Source organism: the organism of the source record quoted next, unplaced genomic scaffold, assembly GCF_019419815.1.
Source record: "Pyrus x bretschneideri cultivar Hongxiangsu unplaced genomic scaffold, Pyrus_bretschneideri_v1 Contig1, whole genome shotgun sequence".
In the NCBI taxonomy this organism is placed as follows: domain Eukaryota; kingdom Viridiplantae; phylum Streptophyta; class Magnoliopsida; order Rosales; family Rosaceae; genus Pyrus; species Pyrus x bretschneideri.
The window spans coordinates 11,899,040-11,919,877 of NW_025999390.1; the positions used below are offsets into that span (position 1 = coordinate 11,899,040).

At 35.1% G+C, this 20,838-nt stretch overlaps 1 protein-coding gene across 6 annotated transcripts; it reads left to right on the forward strand.

Moving 5' to 3' along the window:
- Positions 1 to 13,802: 13,802 nt before the first annotated feature.
- LOC103943868 (NADPH:adrenodoxin oxidoreductase, mitochondrial-like) lies at positions 13,803 to 18,548 on the forward strand. Of its 6 annotated transcripts, none has more exons than XM_048586332.1 (13): positions 13,803 to 14,105; positions 14,256 to 14,360; positions 14,588 to 14,701; positions 14,790 to 14,843; positions 15,463 to 15,579; positions 16,071 to 16,180; positions 16,271 to 16,344; positions 16,562 to 16,623; positions 16,754 to 16,952; positions 17,146 to 17,206; positions 17,401 to 17,468; positions 17,629 to 17,671; positions 17,841 to 17,981. In XM_048586332.1, the coding sequence occupies exons 1-12, from the start codon at positions 13,989 to 13,991 to the stop codon at positions 17,634 to 17,636; spliced, it is 1,089 nt and encodes a 362-aa protein (XP_048442289.1). In that variant the 5' UTR covers positions 13,803 to 13,988; the 3' UTR covers positions 17,637 to 17,671; positions 17,841 to 17,981. The 6 variants fall into 6 exon arrangements, with proteins under 6 accessions (XP_048442289.1, XP_048442273.1, XP_018502157.2 ...); XM_048586316.1 differs by lacking the exon at positions 17,629 to 17,671 and adding an exon at positions 18,139 to 18,548 and having other exon boundaries at positions 13,814 to 14,105; positions 14,247 to 14,360; positions 17,841 to 17,986; XM_018646641.2 differs by lacking the exon at positions 17,629 to 17,671 and adding an exon at positions 18,139 to 18,548 and having other exon boundaries at positions 13,816 to 14,105; positions 17,841 to 17,986.
- Positions 18,549 to 20,838: the final 2,290 nt, after the last annotated feature.

The following is a 20,838-nucleotide window of genomic DNA, read 5'->3' on the forward strand; positions in this document are numbered from 1 at the left end:
AGAATAATTGCAATTTCCTAGAATTATCATTATTGCAATTTCCTAGAATAATTGCATGTATATGTGGCTGCTCAAGAGTACTTAGTATACATTTATCCAATGAAAAAGACTTACCATGTACAAATGGATTCAATTAAGTAAAAGACATAAATATAATAATTGGCAATATGGTGGTCCATAAACATAAGGTACATTTTTTTGACCTTGTGGTGTCTAACAATAATAAAATATGGGTAATGTTAGGAAGATCAATTTTTTAAACTAAAATTGCAAATCAAATGATGTGCTTGTAGATGATTGGATTATTAACTAAGTGTCGATTAACGTGTTTATTTTTTTATTGTTAACACATCATTTAGTTTTAAATTTGATCTCCTAACATTACCCATAAAATATCAAATACCATAGACTATATTCCCTAATAAAAGGTAAATAACTAGTTCTTACTTCTTACAACATTGAAATACAATCTCTATGGGTTTTCTTTCCTTAAGAATGTGACAAGATGGTGGCTTCATCACGGTAATCTACTCTTTCGAAGGCCAGCAAGAAGTGGAGTCACATGGTTGCAAACTCTCGTAACAATTGTGGCAGATCATCTATCTTCATCAATCATTTGCGGAAGACTCGCATATATAGACATTTTAGTCTCTCTCGAGCTATCATCATGTGATCACCAGTGTCAGGAATTAAACTCAAGACATATCGTATAAAATATGAGTATGAAATTTGTCCCTATCTAGTGGACCATTATGTGATGGTTGAATGCCTCTATTGTTTGGAAATTGGAAGCGCCCAACCCAACATCAAAAACCCCAAGCCAACGAGTACCACTTGTTTGCAAAATCCATGAACCCTCCAATAACTAAATCAAATTAGAACCAGCATCACATTAAAATTCTCCTCGTATAATTAATGAGTTTATTCCACGACATACATTCCCTTAAACCGCATTTTAATGCAACAAACAAACAAATGAACAAACCACCCTTAAATCTCGAGCTTGCCCGAGGAAGAACATATTTTGGGCACATTAGGGCATATAAGAATGTGCATGTCTGGTCCGTACTGCCAAAATCTTTATCGGGGGCGCCATGTCTTTTCCAGCACACCCACTTTTCTCGGTTTATTTTTAGTCTTTGGCTCTCTCCAGTGTCGTCCAACGATAAAACAAACAATGAACAAACACTTCTCCTTTGTCCTCACCCTCCCTCCTTCATATTCTTCTCTCTCTAATACTAAATATTATTACTATAGTTTGATTATTCTTCAAACCAAAAGGTTGAAGGTCTTGGCACATTGAGGGCTGGCTAAGATATGTGAACTTGTGGCTCAAATTTGCTGTGATATCATACTTTATCTACAAGTTTGATAGTTTTCGTTAGTTGCACATCATATTGAATATCGTCAATCGTTAATAACATGGCTACACATGGACAAGAACGAATCTCACTAAGGGTCAGAGGGGGCACGTACCCCCTCAAGTTGTTGGCTTGAAAAAATGGTGGTCTTAGCAAGAAACAGGGTTGTGCTTAAGTGGCAGCCACATTCTGTCGCTCGATACGACGTCAAATCAGACTACAACGATTACTAATCAACTCACCACCACCAACAACTCTATAATCTCCTCCTCCGTCAAAACCACCAGGAGCGGATACATAACATAAAAATGTTTAGTTGTAGAGTTAATTCTAGCAGCTCATGAAGAAGAATTCCCTCATCTCGTATGTGTAATAAATTCAACCTCTCAACCCTATGCCTATATAATTATCTTTTTGTTCATTATAACAATATAGACTCTAAAGATATCATTTTTAATGACACAAAGGGTGGAGATATATGCTAAGCATACAATGAGTGATGCAGGGTGTAGTAGATAGAAACGAAATAAAATGATATATAGGATTGATAGGTAGAGTCCACTATCTCCTAGTGCGAGATGAGGCTTGAAAACCCTATAAACTTTGGTTCTAGTGTCTACGTTGTAGGCTGGTACTAGAACCAAAGTTTATAGGGTTTTCAGACCTCTCCTCGCACTAGGAGATAGTGGACCTTACCTATTAATCATATCTATCATTTTATTTCGTTTCTATCCACTGCACCCTGCATCAGTTGGTATCAGAGCTTGAGACGTTCATCGAATTAGCACATCATCTCTGTTGGTCGTCAATTCTGGTTCAATTTCCTTTACTTTTATTTTGAGAGCTATGCATCATCGGAAGGCTCAGGGAGTCTAAATTCCAATGCAACAAAATGTGCATCAAATGGAATTTTGTGTGAACTGATATTGGCAAAACACCACAGAGCGTTGGTGTTGTGCGAAATCAACATATCCTCTGTGTTGCAGGCAAGGTTTCGAGTTCATAAAAATTATTTGACCATCAAGCCATATGTCATTGGAAAGCCCTTCCAGTCTAGTTTTCAAATCTTAAAGCGGTTTTCCAATCCGTTATTTGTGCAAAACAATATTCTCATTTTACTAAAGCATGTCACTACTACCAATAACTGAGACTGGGTATGTTTTACAAATGGAAGTCGAATAAATGGTTGCTTCGGAATTTTCAGGTGACAACTTCATAAATCTTGATCTTGCTCCAAAGTTCGATAGTTGTCCTGATGGTTCTTGTGACATTTGTTGTGGTTTATGTTTTGAGGTTGAAAAAATTCTCGACACTGTATTTGAAACAAAAGTTGAACATATGGAATGTACCGACAAAGTTGATTATAATTTTGTCTGTGATGAAGATTTAGAAGTCTATGAGAAGTTTGTTGATTGGTACTCTCCACCAATTTATGATGAGTACCATAGTTACATTTTGACTACAATGGATGAAGACTTCCATGTCCAGTTTCATCAAGAGGTAAAAGTTTCGCATTTGTATCATGATTATGTTTGGGAAGATTTTGTTGCTCGTGACATCATGAGAAAACCTTGGAAAAAAATAGTTGCTGAGTTTGATTCTAAGCTTGGATTACTCTTCCAAGCCTATTCATCACTAGAAGCTATTTGGAAAACTTACTTGCATACTTTGAAATCAAATTACATTATGAATAGATTAAACAACACATGGTTTGGAAGGCTGCAATGAAACTTGCATGAATTTGTGGGTAGGAACACTTGGAAAATTCTGAAGTTTCATTTGCTAATATGTATGAAGTGGAAAATATTGATTGGCCATCCTAAAGATCGAGGAAGACCAAACAAAACTTGAGGACGAGTTTTCTTCGAGAATGGGAGAATGATGCAGGATAAGAAAATAGAGAATGGGAGAAAGATGCAGGATAAGAAAATAGCAGATGCATTTGGAATGGAGCACATAAATTATCGAAAGATGAATTCATGTGCTGAAATAAAGAGGGTTTTAATACAAATGGCTAATTAGGTTAATTACAAGGCCTTTTTTTGGCTAATCATAATAGTTAGGACGTTTTTATGGCTGATAATAGCGTTTGTTTATGTAATTTTCAATTTTATGTGTTTTTATGTTTATTGCCTTTTTAATTTCTGAATGTAAGTTACAAAATGGTTATAAAAACCATTTCTTGCTGTAAGATGAAGGAGTTGGACATTTTTGTTGGTTTCAGAGAGATTTCTATCTCATATTTGTGTCTTTCTCTTGTTGAAGAGTATATTGCTTTGTTCTTTCTAGTGCCTACGTTGTAGGCTGGTACTAGAACCAAAGTTTATAGGGTTTTCAGGACTCTCCTTGCACTAGGAGATAGTTGACCCTACCTATCAATCATATCTATCATTTTATTTTTGTTTCTATCCGCTGCACCATGCATCAATGAGTTTGGGTTGGCCAAGTGCTCGACAAAATGCCTCACTTAAATTGAAAAAAAAATAAAATAAATTAGCAGTGCTCGCACTCATTTTGGAATTCCACGATGACCTGCATCCGTCATTGCTTAGTTGTGCCCCCCATAAACGTTATTTTTAGCTCCACCCCTTCACATGTCATACAAAAAAGTGTGATTGTTAACGAAACATAACATTAGGATATTTATCATATTATGTAGTTAATCTTTTCGCATAACATTAGGACTTCAAATTTCACTTACCTGTAACACTGGGTGGGGATCCTTTTGTAACTTCAAATGTTCAGCCTTCACATTAGTAATAGGACAATATTTTTTCCCATTGCGGCAACACATGCCTCGGCATTCATGCATGATCATCATGACCTCTATGTTTTTTGTCTTGTTTTTTCTGTCCTAGTAGGCAATATATAGCTGAATGAATAGTGTGAGACTGTGAGTAGCTGCATGTTTTTCTATATCATAATACATATTAATTAATTTCATAACTCAAATTAACAACCGCTTAATGAAGTAGACAATTTTGATACCTGGCATGTCGTTTCCTCGAAGTCGAATATTAACCCCATAAAAGGATGTGTTCTTTTCTTTCATCTTGATCATGCTTCATCATTGGATTCCTCATCACATGCTTTATATTCCCTTAATTTATTCCTAGTTTGGATCCCTAGATGTATAGTTTATCTTACATAGTAAGCGCTCTTAAGGGTTAATTATAATGAAAACTAATGAAAAAGGTTTGAAAACTTTGAATTTTAATGATAATGATAAAATAAATAGTAAAGTGAATAGTATTATGGTTAATTTTTTAGTATAAAAATATGGTTTTTCGTTAAAACAAACAATACCAAAAACTTTTCGTTAAAGTTCCTTAAATTATAACCCAAATAATCCTGGTTTAATTAATTTCATTTTATTTTAAATACCAACTTTAACCAAAAGGTAATGCTACGCAAATCCCCCATCTATGACAACGAAGACAAACACATAGAAACAATAAAACTTTTATGTTTTAAAAAGAAATATCTCTTCTGTTGTGGTGTTCTATATGAATTCAGAACTCCACTAGCCTTCCATCATAGATATAGAAAATAGAGTAAAGTACAAAAAACTACCTTAATTATTGGTGTCACGACACTTTCATACCTCATATTTTAACATTGACAATGTCATACCTCATCTTTAGAATTTGATCCAATGGTATACCTTCCGTTACTTGGCCGTTTACTTTTCAGTTAAATGCTAACGTGGCTTGATTCGGGACCCACTTTCTATTAAAATATCATTAAAATATTATTAAAAACTAAAAAAATTGATTAAATATTTTTAAAATAATAAAGAAAATTATTAAAAAAATAAAATTTGAAAACCCATTAACCCCCCTCCAGCTCCGGAAGAAGAAGAAGAAGAGAAAAAAAAAAAAAAAAAAACCCAAACCAACCTCCTTGCAACCCAGAAAGAAGATGAGGAAGAAGAAGAAGAAAGATAAAAAGTTAAAAAAAAAACCCCAAATCAACCCCCTGCAACCCAAAAAAAAAGAAGAGTAAGAAGAAGAAGAAGGACAAAAAAAAAAAAAAAAATATTCCAAAGCGAACCTAGTTCATCCCCCCTCCTACCCTCCTATCTCCCCCCCCCCTCCCCCCCCAAAAAAAACCCAACCCCCTGCCAACCCCAAATCAATCACTCTCATCCATTCTCCACATCATCTTCCGCACCCATCCTCCACCTTCTTCGCACACCCATCTTCCCGTCAACGGGATCTGGGTTTTTTTTTTCTTTTTTTTTTTTTTTTTTTTTCTGGGTTGCAAGAGGGAGAATAAGGGGTTGGGGGTGGGGAGGGGGGAAGACAAATTGGAATTTTTTTTTTTTTTTTGGGGTTGCAGTTGGGGGGAAAAGATGAAGATGGGGGAGAAGAGAGAGGAGGAAGGAGGGGGAGGGACGAACTAAGACCCTGTTTGGCAGATCGGATAGGATTAGTTATACAGACCCGGGTGTTTGGGTTAACTCGTACTAAATAAGCGCCGAATTAATTTAACCGGTCTGCTTATTTAACACGGTATACGCCTGCTTAATAAAACCAACCAAAACGCTCGGATTATTTAGTCGGTTTCACTCTCCTCTCTTGCGAACTCGGCTTTCTCTCTCTCGCCTTCTCTCGGCATCGTCGTCCTCCCTGTCACCTTCGCTCGCCATCATCGTCCTCCCGTCGCTTTGTGTCGGCATCGTCGTCCTCCCCGTCACCTTCTCTCGCCATCGCTGTCCTCCCTGTTTCCTTCTGTCGCGCCGCTTTCTCTCGCCATCTCTGCTCTCCTAGTCCTCGTCGCCTTCCTCGTTGTCCTCTTCTTGTGGCCTTCCTCATCACCTACTTGCCGTCCTCCCCTGCAACTGGGTCTTGCAAAGAAACATGGTGCAGCGGAGAGATGATTTCAATTTGGAATTTTTCTACAACTGGCTATTTGAATTTATTTGGGATTCTTCTGCAGCCGGGGAAGAAGAATATGGGAGAGAAAGGGGGGAACAATTATTTGGGATTCTTCTGCCGTCGAGGAAGAAGAAGAAGGGAGAGAAAATGAGGGTGTTTAGGGGGTGCAAAGAGATTTGGGAACAAAAAAATGATTTCACTTTTTTTTTTAAATTTTACTTTAAGTTTGATTCCTCCTATCCAATATAATACCAAATACAGTATAAATAATATGATCATTAGTCCGATACTGCACCAAACGTCCGACTAATTTAGTCAGTACTATCCGGTGGCTATTTATCCTATCCGACAGAAATAGTCAGTACAGTCCGAGTTGCCAAACGAGGCCTAAGGGTTGTTGTTTTTTTATTTATTTACTTTTCTTTATTATTTTAATATTTAAAAAATATTAAATAATTTTTTTTAGTTTTTAATAATATTTTAATAGAAAGTGGGTCCCAAATCAAGCCACATCAGCATTTAACTGAAAAGTAAACGACCTAAGTAACAGAAGGTATAACATTGAACCAAATTCTAAAGATGAGGTATGACATTGTCAATTTTAAAAGATGATGTATGAAAGTATCGTGACACCAATAATTGAGGTAGTTTTTTGTACTTTATCTTAGAATATAACTTTCACTTTTGCTAGGTATGCATGGTTTTTTTATTTTTTTATTTTTTGAAAAGTGGAAGGTATACAAGGCTAACTACTCCCCCGTACTTTTACTGTGGTACTGATAGCTAGGTAGAAAAGTTCACTTTCATGGTTAATAAAAAGACGTTCAAAATTCAAAACTAAGATGTTACACTTGGCTTAGACTCAGGTGGCAAACTGGCAATTAAGAGGAAAATGGGATGCCGGTTTTCTTTTCGTTCTTTTTATATGGGCTACTTCTTATTAAGGGCAAGACGCCCAGCATCAAATACGAATACAGTTTCAAAATTTTAAATTTTTATTAGTACACATATACGAAAACACAAAAACGTAAATATTAAATATGAGGTTATACAAAAGTAAGTTTTTAAATCTCAATATTGATTTTTTTTATCTAATTAAGGATCCAATGCAAATACGGTGTAAAGGCACAAACGAACTATATATTAATAGGATAATTTTAAAATAATGGTTAATCATAACTTTGCACCTATTTCTTTTTCAAACCTAGAGTGCAAACAACATTCTCAATTTTTCGTTCCTTTTTCATTCTCTCCTTCTCAATCTCCCTTCAAGTGTCTTGTTAAGTTCTTTACCCTAGTTTTAGTTCTTGCCATTGGTAAGAAGCTACAAAAGAGATATCGATTTAAGTTGTTGACAAACTACTTTCAAGCACAAGAAAGATTAAATAGATTGATTGACAATCTTGTGCATTGAGAGTGATATGTGATTGATGATTTTACCTCTAGAAATGCTGGAAAACAAAATTTTCAATGAATGTAGTCTTATATATTTATTTTAGTCAAACTATTATGTTTTAAGCCTAGAAAAGGAACATATGTTTATTTTTCTTGTGAAAATAACGTGTTATAAAGAAAAGGGAGATATGTTTATTTTTCTTTCAAAAATAATGTGTCGAAAGAAATGAGGAAAATGAGGGAAATGAGGCATATGTTTATTTTCTTGTAAAAATAATGTGTAAACAAAAAAACATCATTTTAATTTCTCACCTGCCACCCAAAATTCAAAACGGCCCTGTATACTAGCGATATTGGTTGTAGAGAAGTCAAGTATACCGGACTTTTGATGCACTCGCTCTTATAGTTTATACAAGTGATACGGCAGAAAATGAGAGTCAAATATACAGGACTATTGGTTGCAAATGCTCCTAATCGCGTCAACTGTAAGACCCTATTTTTTCAGATTAAATGAAACTTCATTAAGAACAATAAAAAACTTACATACGCATGCCAACATGACCCTCATAACAAACCTCGCTTGTGAAAAACCACATGGGAAATTAATCACCTGGAGTACATATAAACAAGAAACCACACATGCCAAAAGAAACCTCACAACTCTTCAATTCCTAACTCATCAGAAATATAAATATAATTCTTTGGCAACAGAACTCACATCCAACCAGCACATGAGATATAAAAACTCACGATGGCTAAACATTGCAAACTAAAAAACTACCACAAAGACACTACAAGAAAAATATCGCATCATCTTATAATGGTCTTGTAATAATCGGCATTGGACATTTGTTCAAAGTATAAATCTCACATTATTAAACGAGATGACACTAAATGTGTTGGTGTCATTCTCCATCATTGCTATTTGCTAATTAATTTTATTGTAAAACCTCAACTTTCTTCAATACTACTATATATAAGTCACCACCAATTTCAGCCATAAAACCCTTGTTTATTCATTTTTTTTCATAACCCTTATAATGTAAAAATATTGATGTATTTATAAATTATTTCCATGTCTTTCCTTATTTATCGATTGATGTTGCTCTCTCTTATCAAGTACCCTAACATAATTTGTTTTTCTTTATGTATGTATATTCAATTTTTCTAATTATGTAGACACTGATCATTTCAACCTTAACCTCAGGAGCGGGCATTGTGTTATAAGTTTATTATTTATCTAACCTCTACATGGCTACATCGAGTGGGAGAAAATGATGTTTCTGGGCTTAATTGCATTTTTCTGGTTTTGCGTGCACTTATGTCGAAGCATTACCCATTTGTTCTTGTCCTAACATACGTATACACTAGCAGAGAGCACACATTTTGTATGTGTGAACAACTGTCTACTTCCTTTCACGTTCTCCTCAAGCGCAATCGCTTAAGTTCATTCAAACTATCTAAAAAAACATCATGATTTTAGTTACCTATATGAAAAAATGTTGGTGGGACAATTTCTCTTAATAAGTGCATATTTTTATCTTATGTAAATATTTGGATACAAAATTATTATTTTGCCCTCCTCATGTCAACATTGTATATCAAAAGTGAGGGCAAAATCAGAAAAAAAGGAAAAAAGTTCAAAAGATACAAAATTATCATTTTGTCCTCCTCATGTCAATATTGCGTATTCAAAAGTGAGGGGCAAAATTGGAAAAAAAGAGGGCAAAAAGTTGAAAGGCTCTCATCTCTTAATAATATAGAAGATAGATAATATGGTTTTTTGTTTTATATATTATGTAGATCAATCAATCAAAAGAAAACTAATGAAAATGGCTTAAAAACTTTGAGTTTTAATGATAAAGGCAAAATAAAGGGTAAAGTGAATAGTATCAAGATTGACTTTTTAGTGTAAAAATATGGTTTTTCATTAAAGTGAACAGTACCATGAGCTTTTCGTTAAAACTCTCATCAATCAATCCTTCATAAATATTCACCGCTCTCTTGATCTATTTCCATTCTACTCTACTCAATTTGTCAGAAATTCTACCTACTCAGTTTGCAAAATGAATGATAGACGTTCTAGTGACTCTTACAAAGTAAAAAATTTTATTAGATTGGATTCGCCAATTTTACTCTCTTTTTACCAAAACACCCAAACATTCTCATTTATTTTTTGGTAGAGACACCAAAAATATTCTGCAGTAGCATAAAGTACGACTGATGCAACTTAATAGTAGCTAAATGTATTATTTAAGTAAAGTGATAAATTTTCCAACAAACAAATAAGTAAAGTAACAAATTAATTCACAAATAAGTAAAGTAACAAATTAATTCACGTAAAATATTAGAAAGGTATAATCTTGGAAGACAAGTAAAAGACCGTATCTCAGTAGACATAAACAAATCTTTCAATCATTCTCAGCTAGGAAATAAAAAATCAGATTCCCACTTAAACACAGCTATATATAATACTGATCCCAATAATCTTCATATGCTTTATAGATTTTATTATTATATAAAATAATTTGTCTTCTTACATTTCTAAGTATTGATTAATTCCTACTTTCCAGTTTTTTGCCCCACTCCTGCCTATAAAATACTTTGTATGTGTACCACAGTTTATCAATTATTTTAGAGGTAATTATTTGAAGGCTAGCTTTTGCTTTTTTCCTGGCATATATGTCAAAACGAATGTGCTTAAAGAGAAGAAAAGTCAAATGAGAGATTTTAAAATGTGTTAAGTTACCCTAATCCTAATCACTACTGTATAAACCTGTAGTCATCTTCAAATAAAGTTAAGCAAAGAGATTACACATAATGTTTAGGTGTCGTTACTGTCATAATCTAACCCGCTTTGACAATTAAAAGAAGGTGAAAAAGCAATTTGATATTCTATCACATATAAAGTCATAGGCAATAATGTAATTTTCCACAAATCAAAATTTTCTTTATTTTTCAAACATCACCCACATTTCATCATAACATATCTAATTTTTAAAAAAGTAATGCTAGAGAGATCAAATTTCTAAACCAAATTTTATAAACGAAATAATATGATTGCTGATGATTGAATTATTACTCAAGTGTTGGTTAACGTGTTTATTTTCTACTGGTGACAAATAATTTAGTTTGCAAATTTGGTTTAAATGAGTATTGTTTTAGCCACTCCAAATATATAATTAAGATATTATATTTCCATGCACCAAAATGTCTTAACAATTATAGAAACAAATAAAGATCAAAATTAATACATGGTTTTCTTTGGCATATATGCCCAAAATTTAACCACGACAAAATTATAAAATAAGAAAAGAAAATAAATTAGGTGAATGGAAATAGTTCACATGCTAGATCACGTGCCTGACAGCCAGAAACCAAGCTTTTATGCTCATAGTTCCGATCTACACCAGAAGAAAACGAACCTCTATTGAGATGGGGAGGCCGCCCACATGGTGCCACACGTGTAAATTATGAGAGATTGTTTAGTGTGTCTGGAATATGGAGTAGTAGATTATATTTTACTCTATAAGTGGGGTGCCACTTGAAAATAAAATTTTCATCCACTTATATAATAACGTGTGATGGGCAAAAAAAATTCTTGTAAATTACGAGTGTGCAAAAATGTAGTAAATAGTAGAAACAATGGGATTAAACTAAATCAAATTCTTATTATCTTCTAAAAGGTGTTAGACGCTAGTTAGGCATCAAGTTGGAGCCTAACACCTTGGAGGCTAAACAAAACATAGATGGGAGCCTAAATGGACCGAGCTGATTTAAGTAAATTTAATATAATATAGTATAAATAAGAACTCATTTATACTTAAAAAGATATGGCCACGAGAATTCAACTGCTCAACATTAACGTGAAAAATCAAAAAACAATACGCAATCTTAATTACAAAAATTGTTTGATGATGAGATGGTAAATACCTAAATGCAAAATTTAATTGTTGCTTTTTAAACTAAGGATTATACATATTATTGTAGAGAAATTTTTTTAAAAATTAATGCTTCAGTTGGATATGTGGACATTCGAGAAATGACAAGATTAAAAATGAGGATATCCAAGGTAAAGTAGGAGTAGTTACAATTAAAGATAAGATGAGAAAAAATCGGTTAATGTAGTTTGGACACATGAACTGAAGACTTTCAGATGCTTGAAGTAAAATATGCGAATACAAGACAGAGGCTCAAAGCGAAATGGTAAAGGAAGATCTAGAAAAACTTAGAAATAGATCCTAAGAAAAAACATAGTGCACTTTGAGCTACGGAAAAATTGACACAGAACTAGCGTGGTGGAGTTTTAGTAGTCAACAGCGACTCCATCCAATGGAATAAAACTTTATTGTTGTTGGATGAGCTAAAAAGAGTTGGTAAGGCGGTTGTGGGCCCAACCGTCCGCGCGAGGGTGAAGAAGTTCTGTTCGAACGGAATTCTTTCCCATTGGGCTTTTTATACATGAAAGGGACTTAAAGTTATTGGACCATATTGTCCCCAGTGAGGTGGTCCCAGGAAAAGGCCCACTACCAGCCGTTTGCTCCCCTTCTTCTCACAAAAAGCTAAAACTGCCTCTGCCACTGGATGCCGACTTCTCCCCTTGTTTTTCCAGTGTTTGTTTTACTGTCCCATCATCATCCTGGGTCCCACAAGCTCCCCAATTTTTAAATATTTTTTACAATTTTTAATATGACGTCACGAACACGTCAACTATGACATCTTATGCACTATTTTTGTACTGAGGAAGAAAACAAATAAGTAGCATGCTCGCTTGACTTGCGTTGACACTGGTCAACTTGCCCTGGGTTTACTATTTTGGATAAGTGATGGGGTCAGCACGTAATTATAGATTTTTGGTGGTAAATGTACGATAAGGATTCTCTTCAGATCTTCTTTGTAGGAATCCGAAAATTAATTAATCGTATCCGTTCATCATATATTGTACATGTTAGTTTTCGTTAGCTGCTATTTATATTTAATTTTAAATTAAAAAATTTAAATGATTTTTAACCGCACAATATATGATGAACTAATACGATTGATTGATCCTCGGATCCCACAAAGATGATCCGAAGAAGATCCTATTCCGTAAATGTATTGCATAAATCATTAGTACTTGAAGCACTAATAACTGTGAAAATTTTAATATTGATGGAAAAGACATCTTAATTATTTGTTTGTTAATGGGATCATTCAACTGGAACGTCGGTTAAGTCTAATACAGCAGTTGTCTCCTTCATTGTTGTTGAATTCAAATTCTTTCTCCGTAAATGGTGCTGGATTAGTGCATTGCTTGAATGAAAGAAAAAAAAAAAAAACGTAAGTCACACAACATGCTCATTCAGAAAGAAAATCTTTGTTACTTGCGTAATCAAAAGGAAAACATTCAACACTTTTTAAACTTTTTCCTTAAGAATCTTCTATATGGACTTTTATTGTGAGAAAGATTTTCTGCCTAATCTTAGCTTGAACTTGAAGAATCGATAGTTCTGAAGTTGACTCAAGAGTTTGTGGTTGAGAGTTGGCAATAATTTAAAAAAAAATTATGATCATTCGTAATTTTAAAATTCATATATTTGAACGCATACAAAATCAAAATTAGATATTTGTATTGAAATCTATTAACCCACGCCTATGATCATTTGGTTTGATAGCATTAAGTTTCTCTTTTGTTGGAAGATATTTTTAGTTCAAATTTTATAGACTACTGTATTGGAGTCGTGGAAAAAAATTCACATGATCATTTGATTCAGCGGCTCCTCCTCTCTCATTAATCTCATCTTCCATTCTTTGTGCATGTACATCCCTAGTATGGAAGGAGAAATACATTAATAGAGTTTAACTTATCACTGGATCATGTTGAGTGACGTTCCTCGTGTTGAAGGGCCGTTCTTCGAAAGTTGGCCTCGTCATTGGGTTCAAACATGTCAATTATAGAATTAACAATGCTTAGTCTTTACATTGCTGAAGAGGTCATGAATTCGAATTTCATGAAGGACTATATTGGAGTAATAGAAAATCAACCAAATTAGATTGAACTTAGCAAAGAATAAAGATTGGACTGGATTTGAACACACTACTCTTATTTCACACCTCATTCATGAAAATGAATAAGGCCAGTTAACTATGGGCTTTCAAAGGCCAAAGTCTCAATATCAAATCCAGAGATCCGACTCGGTCCCAAAACCATCCGATCCATGGGGCGGGGCTCCAACTCCGACCCTGAAGATTCACCCGCAAACCCTGAAAAAGAAGACGAAGAAGAACCCGTAGGTCGAAAGTCGAAGATCCCGACTTCCTCAGCCACACTCACACCGTCACTGCCTCAATCAAATTCTATGCCAACCAAAAAATGGCGAATTTTCAAGCTGGGACATGGCTTTTCAGAACCTTCTCGACCGTCGCTTCTCAGCCTCTTCGCGTCTGCGTAGTCGGAAGCGGACCTGCTGGCTTCTACACTGCTGAAAAGGTAATCACTTTTTGTATTTGTGCTTTTGCTTGCGTTGAACTGTTTGATAACTGATTGAACTGAAAGAAATCAAGATTTTGTTTTCGATTAAGTTTAATAAAGTTTTGGAATTTAATTTGGTTTGGTTTGGTTTGAATTGAGCTGAATTAGATGCTGAAGGCGCACCAGGAAGCAGAGGTGGATATCATTGATCGGTTGCCAACGCCTTTCGGATTAGTCCGCTCCGGCGTCGCGCCTGATCATCCCGAAACAAAGGTGACCACTTTACTGTTAATCTCAGTTTCTTTATATTTTGAGAAATTTTAATTGAAATAGTTCGGGAGAATTTGAAGTTTTTGAACTGATGCATTGTTGATAATCGATATAAATTTTCGCGAATAAGGGGTATTGTATGGATTTTTTTTGTTTATTTTGTTAAAGTCTTGGTGTGGCGGGAAATAAATCTCTTATTTGAGCTTAGTTTATCAGAAAACTTGCAACAGATTGTGGTGAACCAGTTTATGCGAGTTGCACAACATGAACGCTGCTCGTTCTTTGGAAACGTCACCCTTGGATCCTCTGTAACTCTCCTGGAGCTACGTGAGTTGTACGATGTGGTGAGTTCCTATTTAATACGTGTTAATAATACTAAATGTTGTTACTGTTATGGCTATTTGTTTGTGATGAACACTATGCAATACGCAGGTTGTGCTTGCCTATGGAGCTGAGAGTGATAGAGTTCTTGGTATCCCAGGAGAAGTATGTTTTTGTTGTTTTGGTTTTGTATCTTTAGTATTATGGTGCTCTGTGATCAGTAGGATGACAATGTTTATACAAAATAAAAATTTTTGGTCCAGTGCTTTTGATTCTTTAAGGATTAATTATGAGGGTTCCAATTGGTGAAGCCTCTTGTCACACCAGAGGCCCGAGATCAAATCTGCCTTCCTATGGGACGTGTATAGTATGTGAAATATACGTATGCATAGTATTTGGCAACTTTGCTAAAATATATTTTGAAAAGTTTGGCCATTTTTTTAAATTTTAATATTTTATTTCAAATATTTATTTATTTCTATTTCTTCAACAATATGTTAAAAGGACGTATAAAATACGTGAATTTTATATGTATTATTAAAAAATATGTGAAAATAACATGTATTAAATGCATAAAGTACGTTTGTGCTTGTATAATATGTGTATCGTGTGTTGGACTTTTAGAAAACCTGCAATTTAATGAACAATTGAAATGTGTACAGAAAACGGAAGTATTTTTGAAATGTACTTACGTACATGTATTATACACCAATTTATTAACTATGATTGCAACTAATGTTGTTTATTTATCTTTTTAAAGTTGTTGGTTGATATGTCTTTCTAGGATTTGAGTGGTGTATATGCAGCCAGAGAATTTGTTTGGTGGTATAATGGGCACCCAAATTGCAGATACCTAAATCCCGACTTGAAGAGTTCTGATACTGCTATAATTCTTGGTCAGGTATCCACCGTATCTTCAGACTTTAGGAAACAAGTTCATAAATGTAATTATCCTTCTCTTGAGTTACTGACATGAGGTTGGTTAATACATGTACTTTGCTATCCTTGTCAGTACACATAAATTGCTGCAGCTTAATCCAGATTACTTATTGCTGCATTCAATACAGGTGGGAACTATATGACTAGTTGTCAGGCAATAGGGGTGGTGCTAAATAACATTGGTTTGTCACGTCATGTTACCATCCTTGAAAGGTCGGGCCAATAATTTGTTTATTTGAAGTTAGGATAATGAATTAAGTGAACAGTGACTTGGAGGGTATTGAGTATAGTTTGGGTAATAAGAATAAACCATAGGTGAGTTTAGTAGTATATGCTGGTTCAGATATTCAGAAAGTGTAAACATTTTTACTCTTGAGGGACATGTCAAAACATATAGCCTTTTATTACATAACAGTTTTTATCCCTTGCAAACCCAGCTCCTTTTGATTTCAGGGCAATGTAGCTCTTGATGCTGCACGTATTCTTTTACGGCCAACAATAGAATTGGCCACAACTGATATTGCAAGCCATGCTTTGGCAGCTCTTGAAGATAGCTCTATAAGGTTTGATATCTCATATCCTGAGAGTAACCAGTTACATAAAATTGTTGATTTATCTGGATTTCATGTTCATTGATATTAGTGTCATGTCAGGAAAGTGTATTTGGTTGGAAGGCGGGGACCGGTCCAAGCAGCTTGCACTGCTAAGGAGCTTCGTGAAATTCTTGGTGAGTCTTAACATGAGAGTGAGACTCATTTTAGTTCAAGTGAAGCATGTGGGCCTTTTGAAATAATATCTGCAAACAGATTTCGTTTCTATATTTTGTCAAAATCATTGGTGTAATTGTTTCATCATCCCCTCATGTAACAAATATTACTGGTGTTCATGTCTGCAAAACTTATTATATGCAGAATTAAAAAAAAATTGATGTCTTTGTTCTTCAGGTATCAAAGATCTACATGTTCACATAAAGGAAACTGATCTTCTCACAACTCCAGCAGATGAGGTATCTCTCTCCCGGAGCTACAGTTATAGTTATTAATTTGAAGTATTCTAAGCTGCTATTGGCGGTATATTAATTCCCTTAATTTTGTTTCCATTGGTGTTTCTATGACTTGTTGCTATGATTTGGTAAGGAAGAGATGAAGAATAATCGAATTCGGAAAAGGGTTTATGAGTTGCTCTCTAAGGCAGCCATGACTAGACCTTCACACCCCAGCTCAGATGCACGTGAACTGCACTTTGTTTTCTTTCGGAAACCAAATAAGTTTCTAGAGTCTGATGAGAGAAGTGGTCATGTTTCTGGTGTCAGACTTGAGAAGACAAAACTCATAGGTAATTTACTCCGCATAGACATTTGTAGTTAAAATTTTCATGCATTTTGCTATGAGGTCAGGCCATATCACATGTAAACACATCACCAAGTCGCTGTACCATGGGTTCATTGTCAGGAAGGACTGATGATGGTATTATGAAAGCTGTAATAACGTTAGTGATAACAACTAAATCACTAAATTTCAATTTCTAGGTATTAGGCCAGGAGAACGAACGGCCGCAGGCACTGGACAGTTTGAAGAGCTTGGATGCGGGTATTTTTTCTGAAATTCAACCTTGATTAATTTTATTACTAGAGGCATATTCCTGCAATGTGCATGCAGTTGAATGTGAAATAAAAAATAAAAAAAAATAAAAAATAAAAAAATAAAGAAGTTAAAAAAGGGTGGGTGTGGAGAGAAAAAAAATGAGGTATTAACAACGTTGACAATATACTTTCTTGTTCCAGGATTGTGCTAAAGAGCATTGGTTACAAATCAGTGCCAGTTGATGGCTTACCCTTTGATCATCGGAAAGGTACGTAGATGTTGTTATAGGAAGTAAGCATATTATTCTATCTGAATTTTAGATTTCCTTCAAAATTCTATGTTTTTGCAAAGTTGATATTGTACAAATATGAGGAAGATTATTCTATCTGATGTGCTAATACAAACTTCATATGGAATTGGAATTTTAGTTTGTTGATTCTTTAGAGGGCCTCATTCACCTGTTCCATTAAGGTATTGAATTTTAGCTAAAATTTTCCAATTTCTCGGATTTACTAAATAAGCTTCGTAGCAGAAGTGGTTCTAAACCGACCACATGAGAATAGCTCACAGGATCACCCCTATATGTATGAAAAGGATCAAGGATGATAATGATGGTCTGATCTGATGGCCTTCTTTGCAGGTGTGGTTCCAAATGTTAGAGGGTGTGTTCTAAGTGATACATCTGGAGATCCAACCCTGCTTGAGAAGGGTTTATATGTATGTGGATGGTTGAAGAGAGGACCAACTGGGATCATTGCTACAAACCTGTACTGTGCAGAAGAAACTGTAAGTTGTCTTTTGTATTGCTTAGATGAAAGGCACTAAGGTTTGTTCATGCCCATCATTAGCAACTCATGAAGCATCTCGAAGCCAATAATTGTCATAGATAATAGTTAATTACGTTGGTCACGTCACTGTTCTGAACGGCACCATTGCAGGTTGCAAGCATATCTGAAGACATTAAGCTACGAAGATTGACATCCTCATCTAACTCAGGCAGGGAGGGTCTCCTCCAACTGCTGGACAATCGGAATGTCAGAGTTATACCATTTCGTGATTGGGAAAAGATAGACTCGGAAGAAAGACGGCTTGGGAATTTAAGAAACAAGCCGAGGGAAAAACTAGCCACGTTGGAGGAGCTTCAGAAAGTAGCAACAGATTAAATACTCTTTTCAGGGTTTCTGTTTTTTCTTTTTTCCCTTTGTTTTTTAGATTTATAGCGAGATCATTTATTCTTTCACTGAAATACATTATGGTATTCCTGTACTTTAGCCATTAAACTCTTGCTGGCTGGAAATGAATGTAGCTTCTTTGTAGACCAATGGAAATGAATCTCGATATTTCAATAGTTCCTGTAATGTTTACTTATCTGAAATGGGTTTGAGAAGAAAAAGAATCATTTTAGTCCTCGATTTTTTCACGTTTACTGACACAAAAGTAATTTGAATTTGTGGGTCCCATCTTAAATATCAGTAATCCATTACCCTAAAAACAACAAATGATATCAATCAGGGGGTAGTTGATTTGATTCTTTTCCATCGTATTATTCATTCTTGGTAATAAGTAAACATGCCCTAAAATTTTACATTTTGTCAAACAGGTTATGACCCTCGTGAATTTCTTACTTGTAAGCACTGTAGTCAGTCCTATCGGAGCATTTTGGTAGTATCAGTTTTTGTTGACCACATATCTTGTTGACATTTGCTTTTAGGTATGTAGGCTCAAAGTCAAAACCCACCATTTTTTTTCTCATGCCAAGCACATGCAAAAGCTGCCATCTTGAGGTGAAGTAGCTGCTCAAAAGTCACATAGTACGCATACACACTTACGCTGAAACCTCGCAAAAAATGATTCAACTGTGGAATTTTGGTGGCTCTCAATGTCACACCCACATGCACTTGTTTCACTCAAAAGATTTTGCCAAATTCTGCTGGGCAAACGCTACTAGGGCTCCCAATTTTAGGAAAAGTTATTGTACATGTCCTCTCATAGTTTTATTCTGAAAGACAACGATGACTTCACAGACAGACATGCCACATGCAATCTTTAGTCATCAAGCCACACATCCTCACTCGATTGATGAATATTTAACCATACCATCGTACGTCACATACTTTACAAATATTACGTGAATATCTTCTTAACTTGCTCTGAGACCTTTGAGACGAACCCTTAAGGGCAAGGGTTCTGAACCTAGCTATGAAGCAAAAACAAAAATGTTGTGTGTGATTTAGATTACCACCCACTTCCTTTTTACCTTGTTGAGTTGCCAAGTGATTTTGATGTAGGATGGCAATTCTGACATTGACCAACCACCGATTACAACTTTGAATTATTTAGCTGGTAGAGATTCAGGGCCTCTGCCCCTCCTGGACTCCAATAATTTTGTGATATATTTATTGGGACCCATTAATTGCTGTGGATTCAAGTAGTGCTAGTACAACACTACCTGCAAGCCTTTTGAAGGATGCAACATGTAAGTCACTACCCATGAACTGTTCTAGAATATCAAAGCTGGAATCGTAGTCTTCATTAAAGCTTCCAAGACTTACAGTAAAAAGGTAAAAATCGAGCATAGGACTGAACAGCCTATATAACTTTAGGTCTCGTCTAGGCAGGAGAAATTTACATGTCACAGGTGTGTCATTTTCTCTTTTTTCTGCTTACATGATAATTATGTAAAGAGATTGAGAGAAAAACATATATCTTGTGACATGTAAGTTATTCTTCCCATGCATAAACCCTACCTTGCTTCAGTTACGTAGTATGATTATATATATGAGAGAACCAGTTCAAACAAATGATGCAGGAATTGGGTACTAACAGAAACGTTTCTTTCGTTTTGGCTTAGTTGGTTTTTGCTGCAGGCAAGTCATGTGGCTTGTGTCCAGTGTGCTTTTACCTTTCAGTCAATCACATTGCTAGGAAATTCTGGTGTAATCTGGGAGGCTTTCGTTTCACCGAGTGTTAACTAAACGATTTCTGACGGTTAGGAACTTATAATGGTTTGTAATCTACTTGTAACTCTTTCTCTACAAAATGATGAATTCTTTTGTGGGTCTGGAGATCTTCGGTTGCATACAAGAATCTTCATGCACATACGGTGTTTACACTTGAATCTCTCTTACAAATTAGGGTTCTTTCACAAATCTCATAAACATACGATTGATAGTGTTATATATGCAACCAAAAATAAAACTTGGGAGTTGGGAGTGACACAAAAAAGATTAAGACCAGTGTTAGGATCTACACTCGTACCTGAATTAATTGTAATAATCAAAATTAATTGACACGTCCATTTCTCATAAAGTAAAACGAATTAGTGTGACTTGAGATTGAGTTGAAAGACATAAAACATTATAATTCACATTCGAGACTTAATTCTAAGGTAATGCCAAAGGTGATATGTTGTTACTTTTCTAGTGCTCATCCAGAACAATACAAGATTACATTTAGCTTTTTCTGGTTATGGATCTGCAATGATGCCTCATTAGTACTAGGGGTTTCTATCTAATTCCTCTCCATGTGGTGGGCTCCATTGGCCTCTCTTATCCAGTGTGTCTGATGTGCAATATGTGCTATAATTCATAGATGGCTATGATGGATTTGCCATTTGGGACTAAAAGAAAAAGGATATT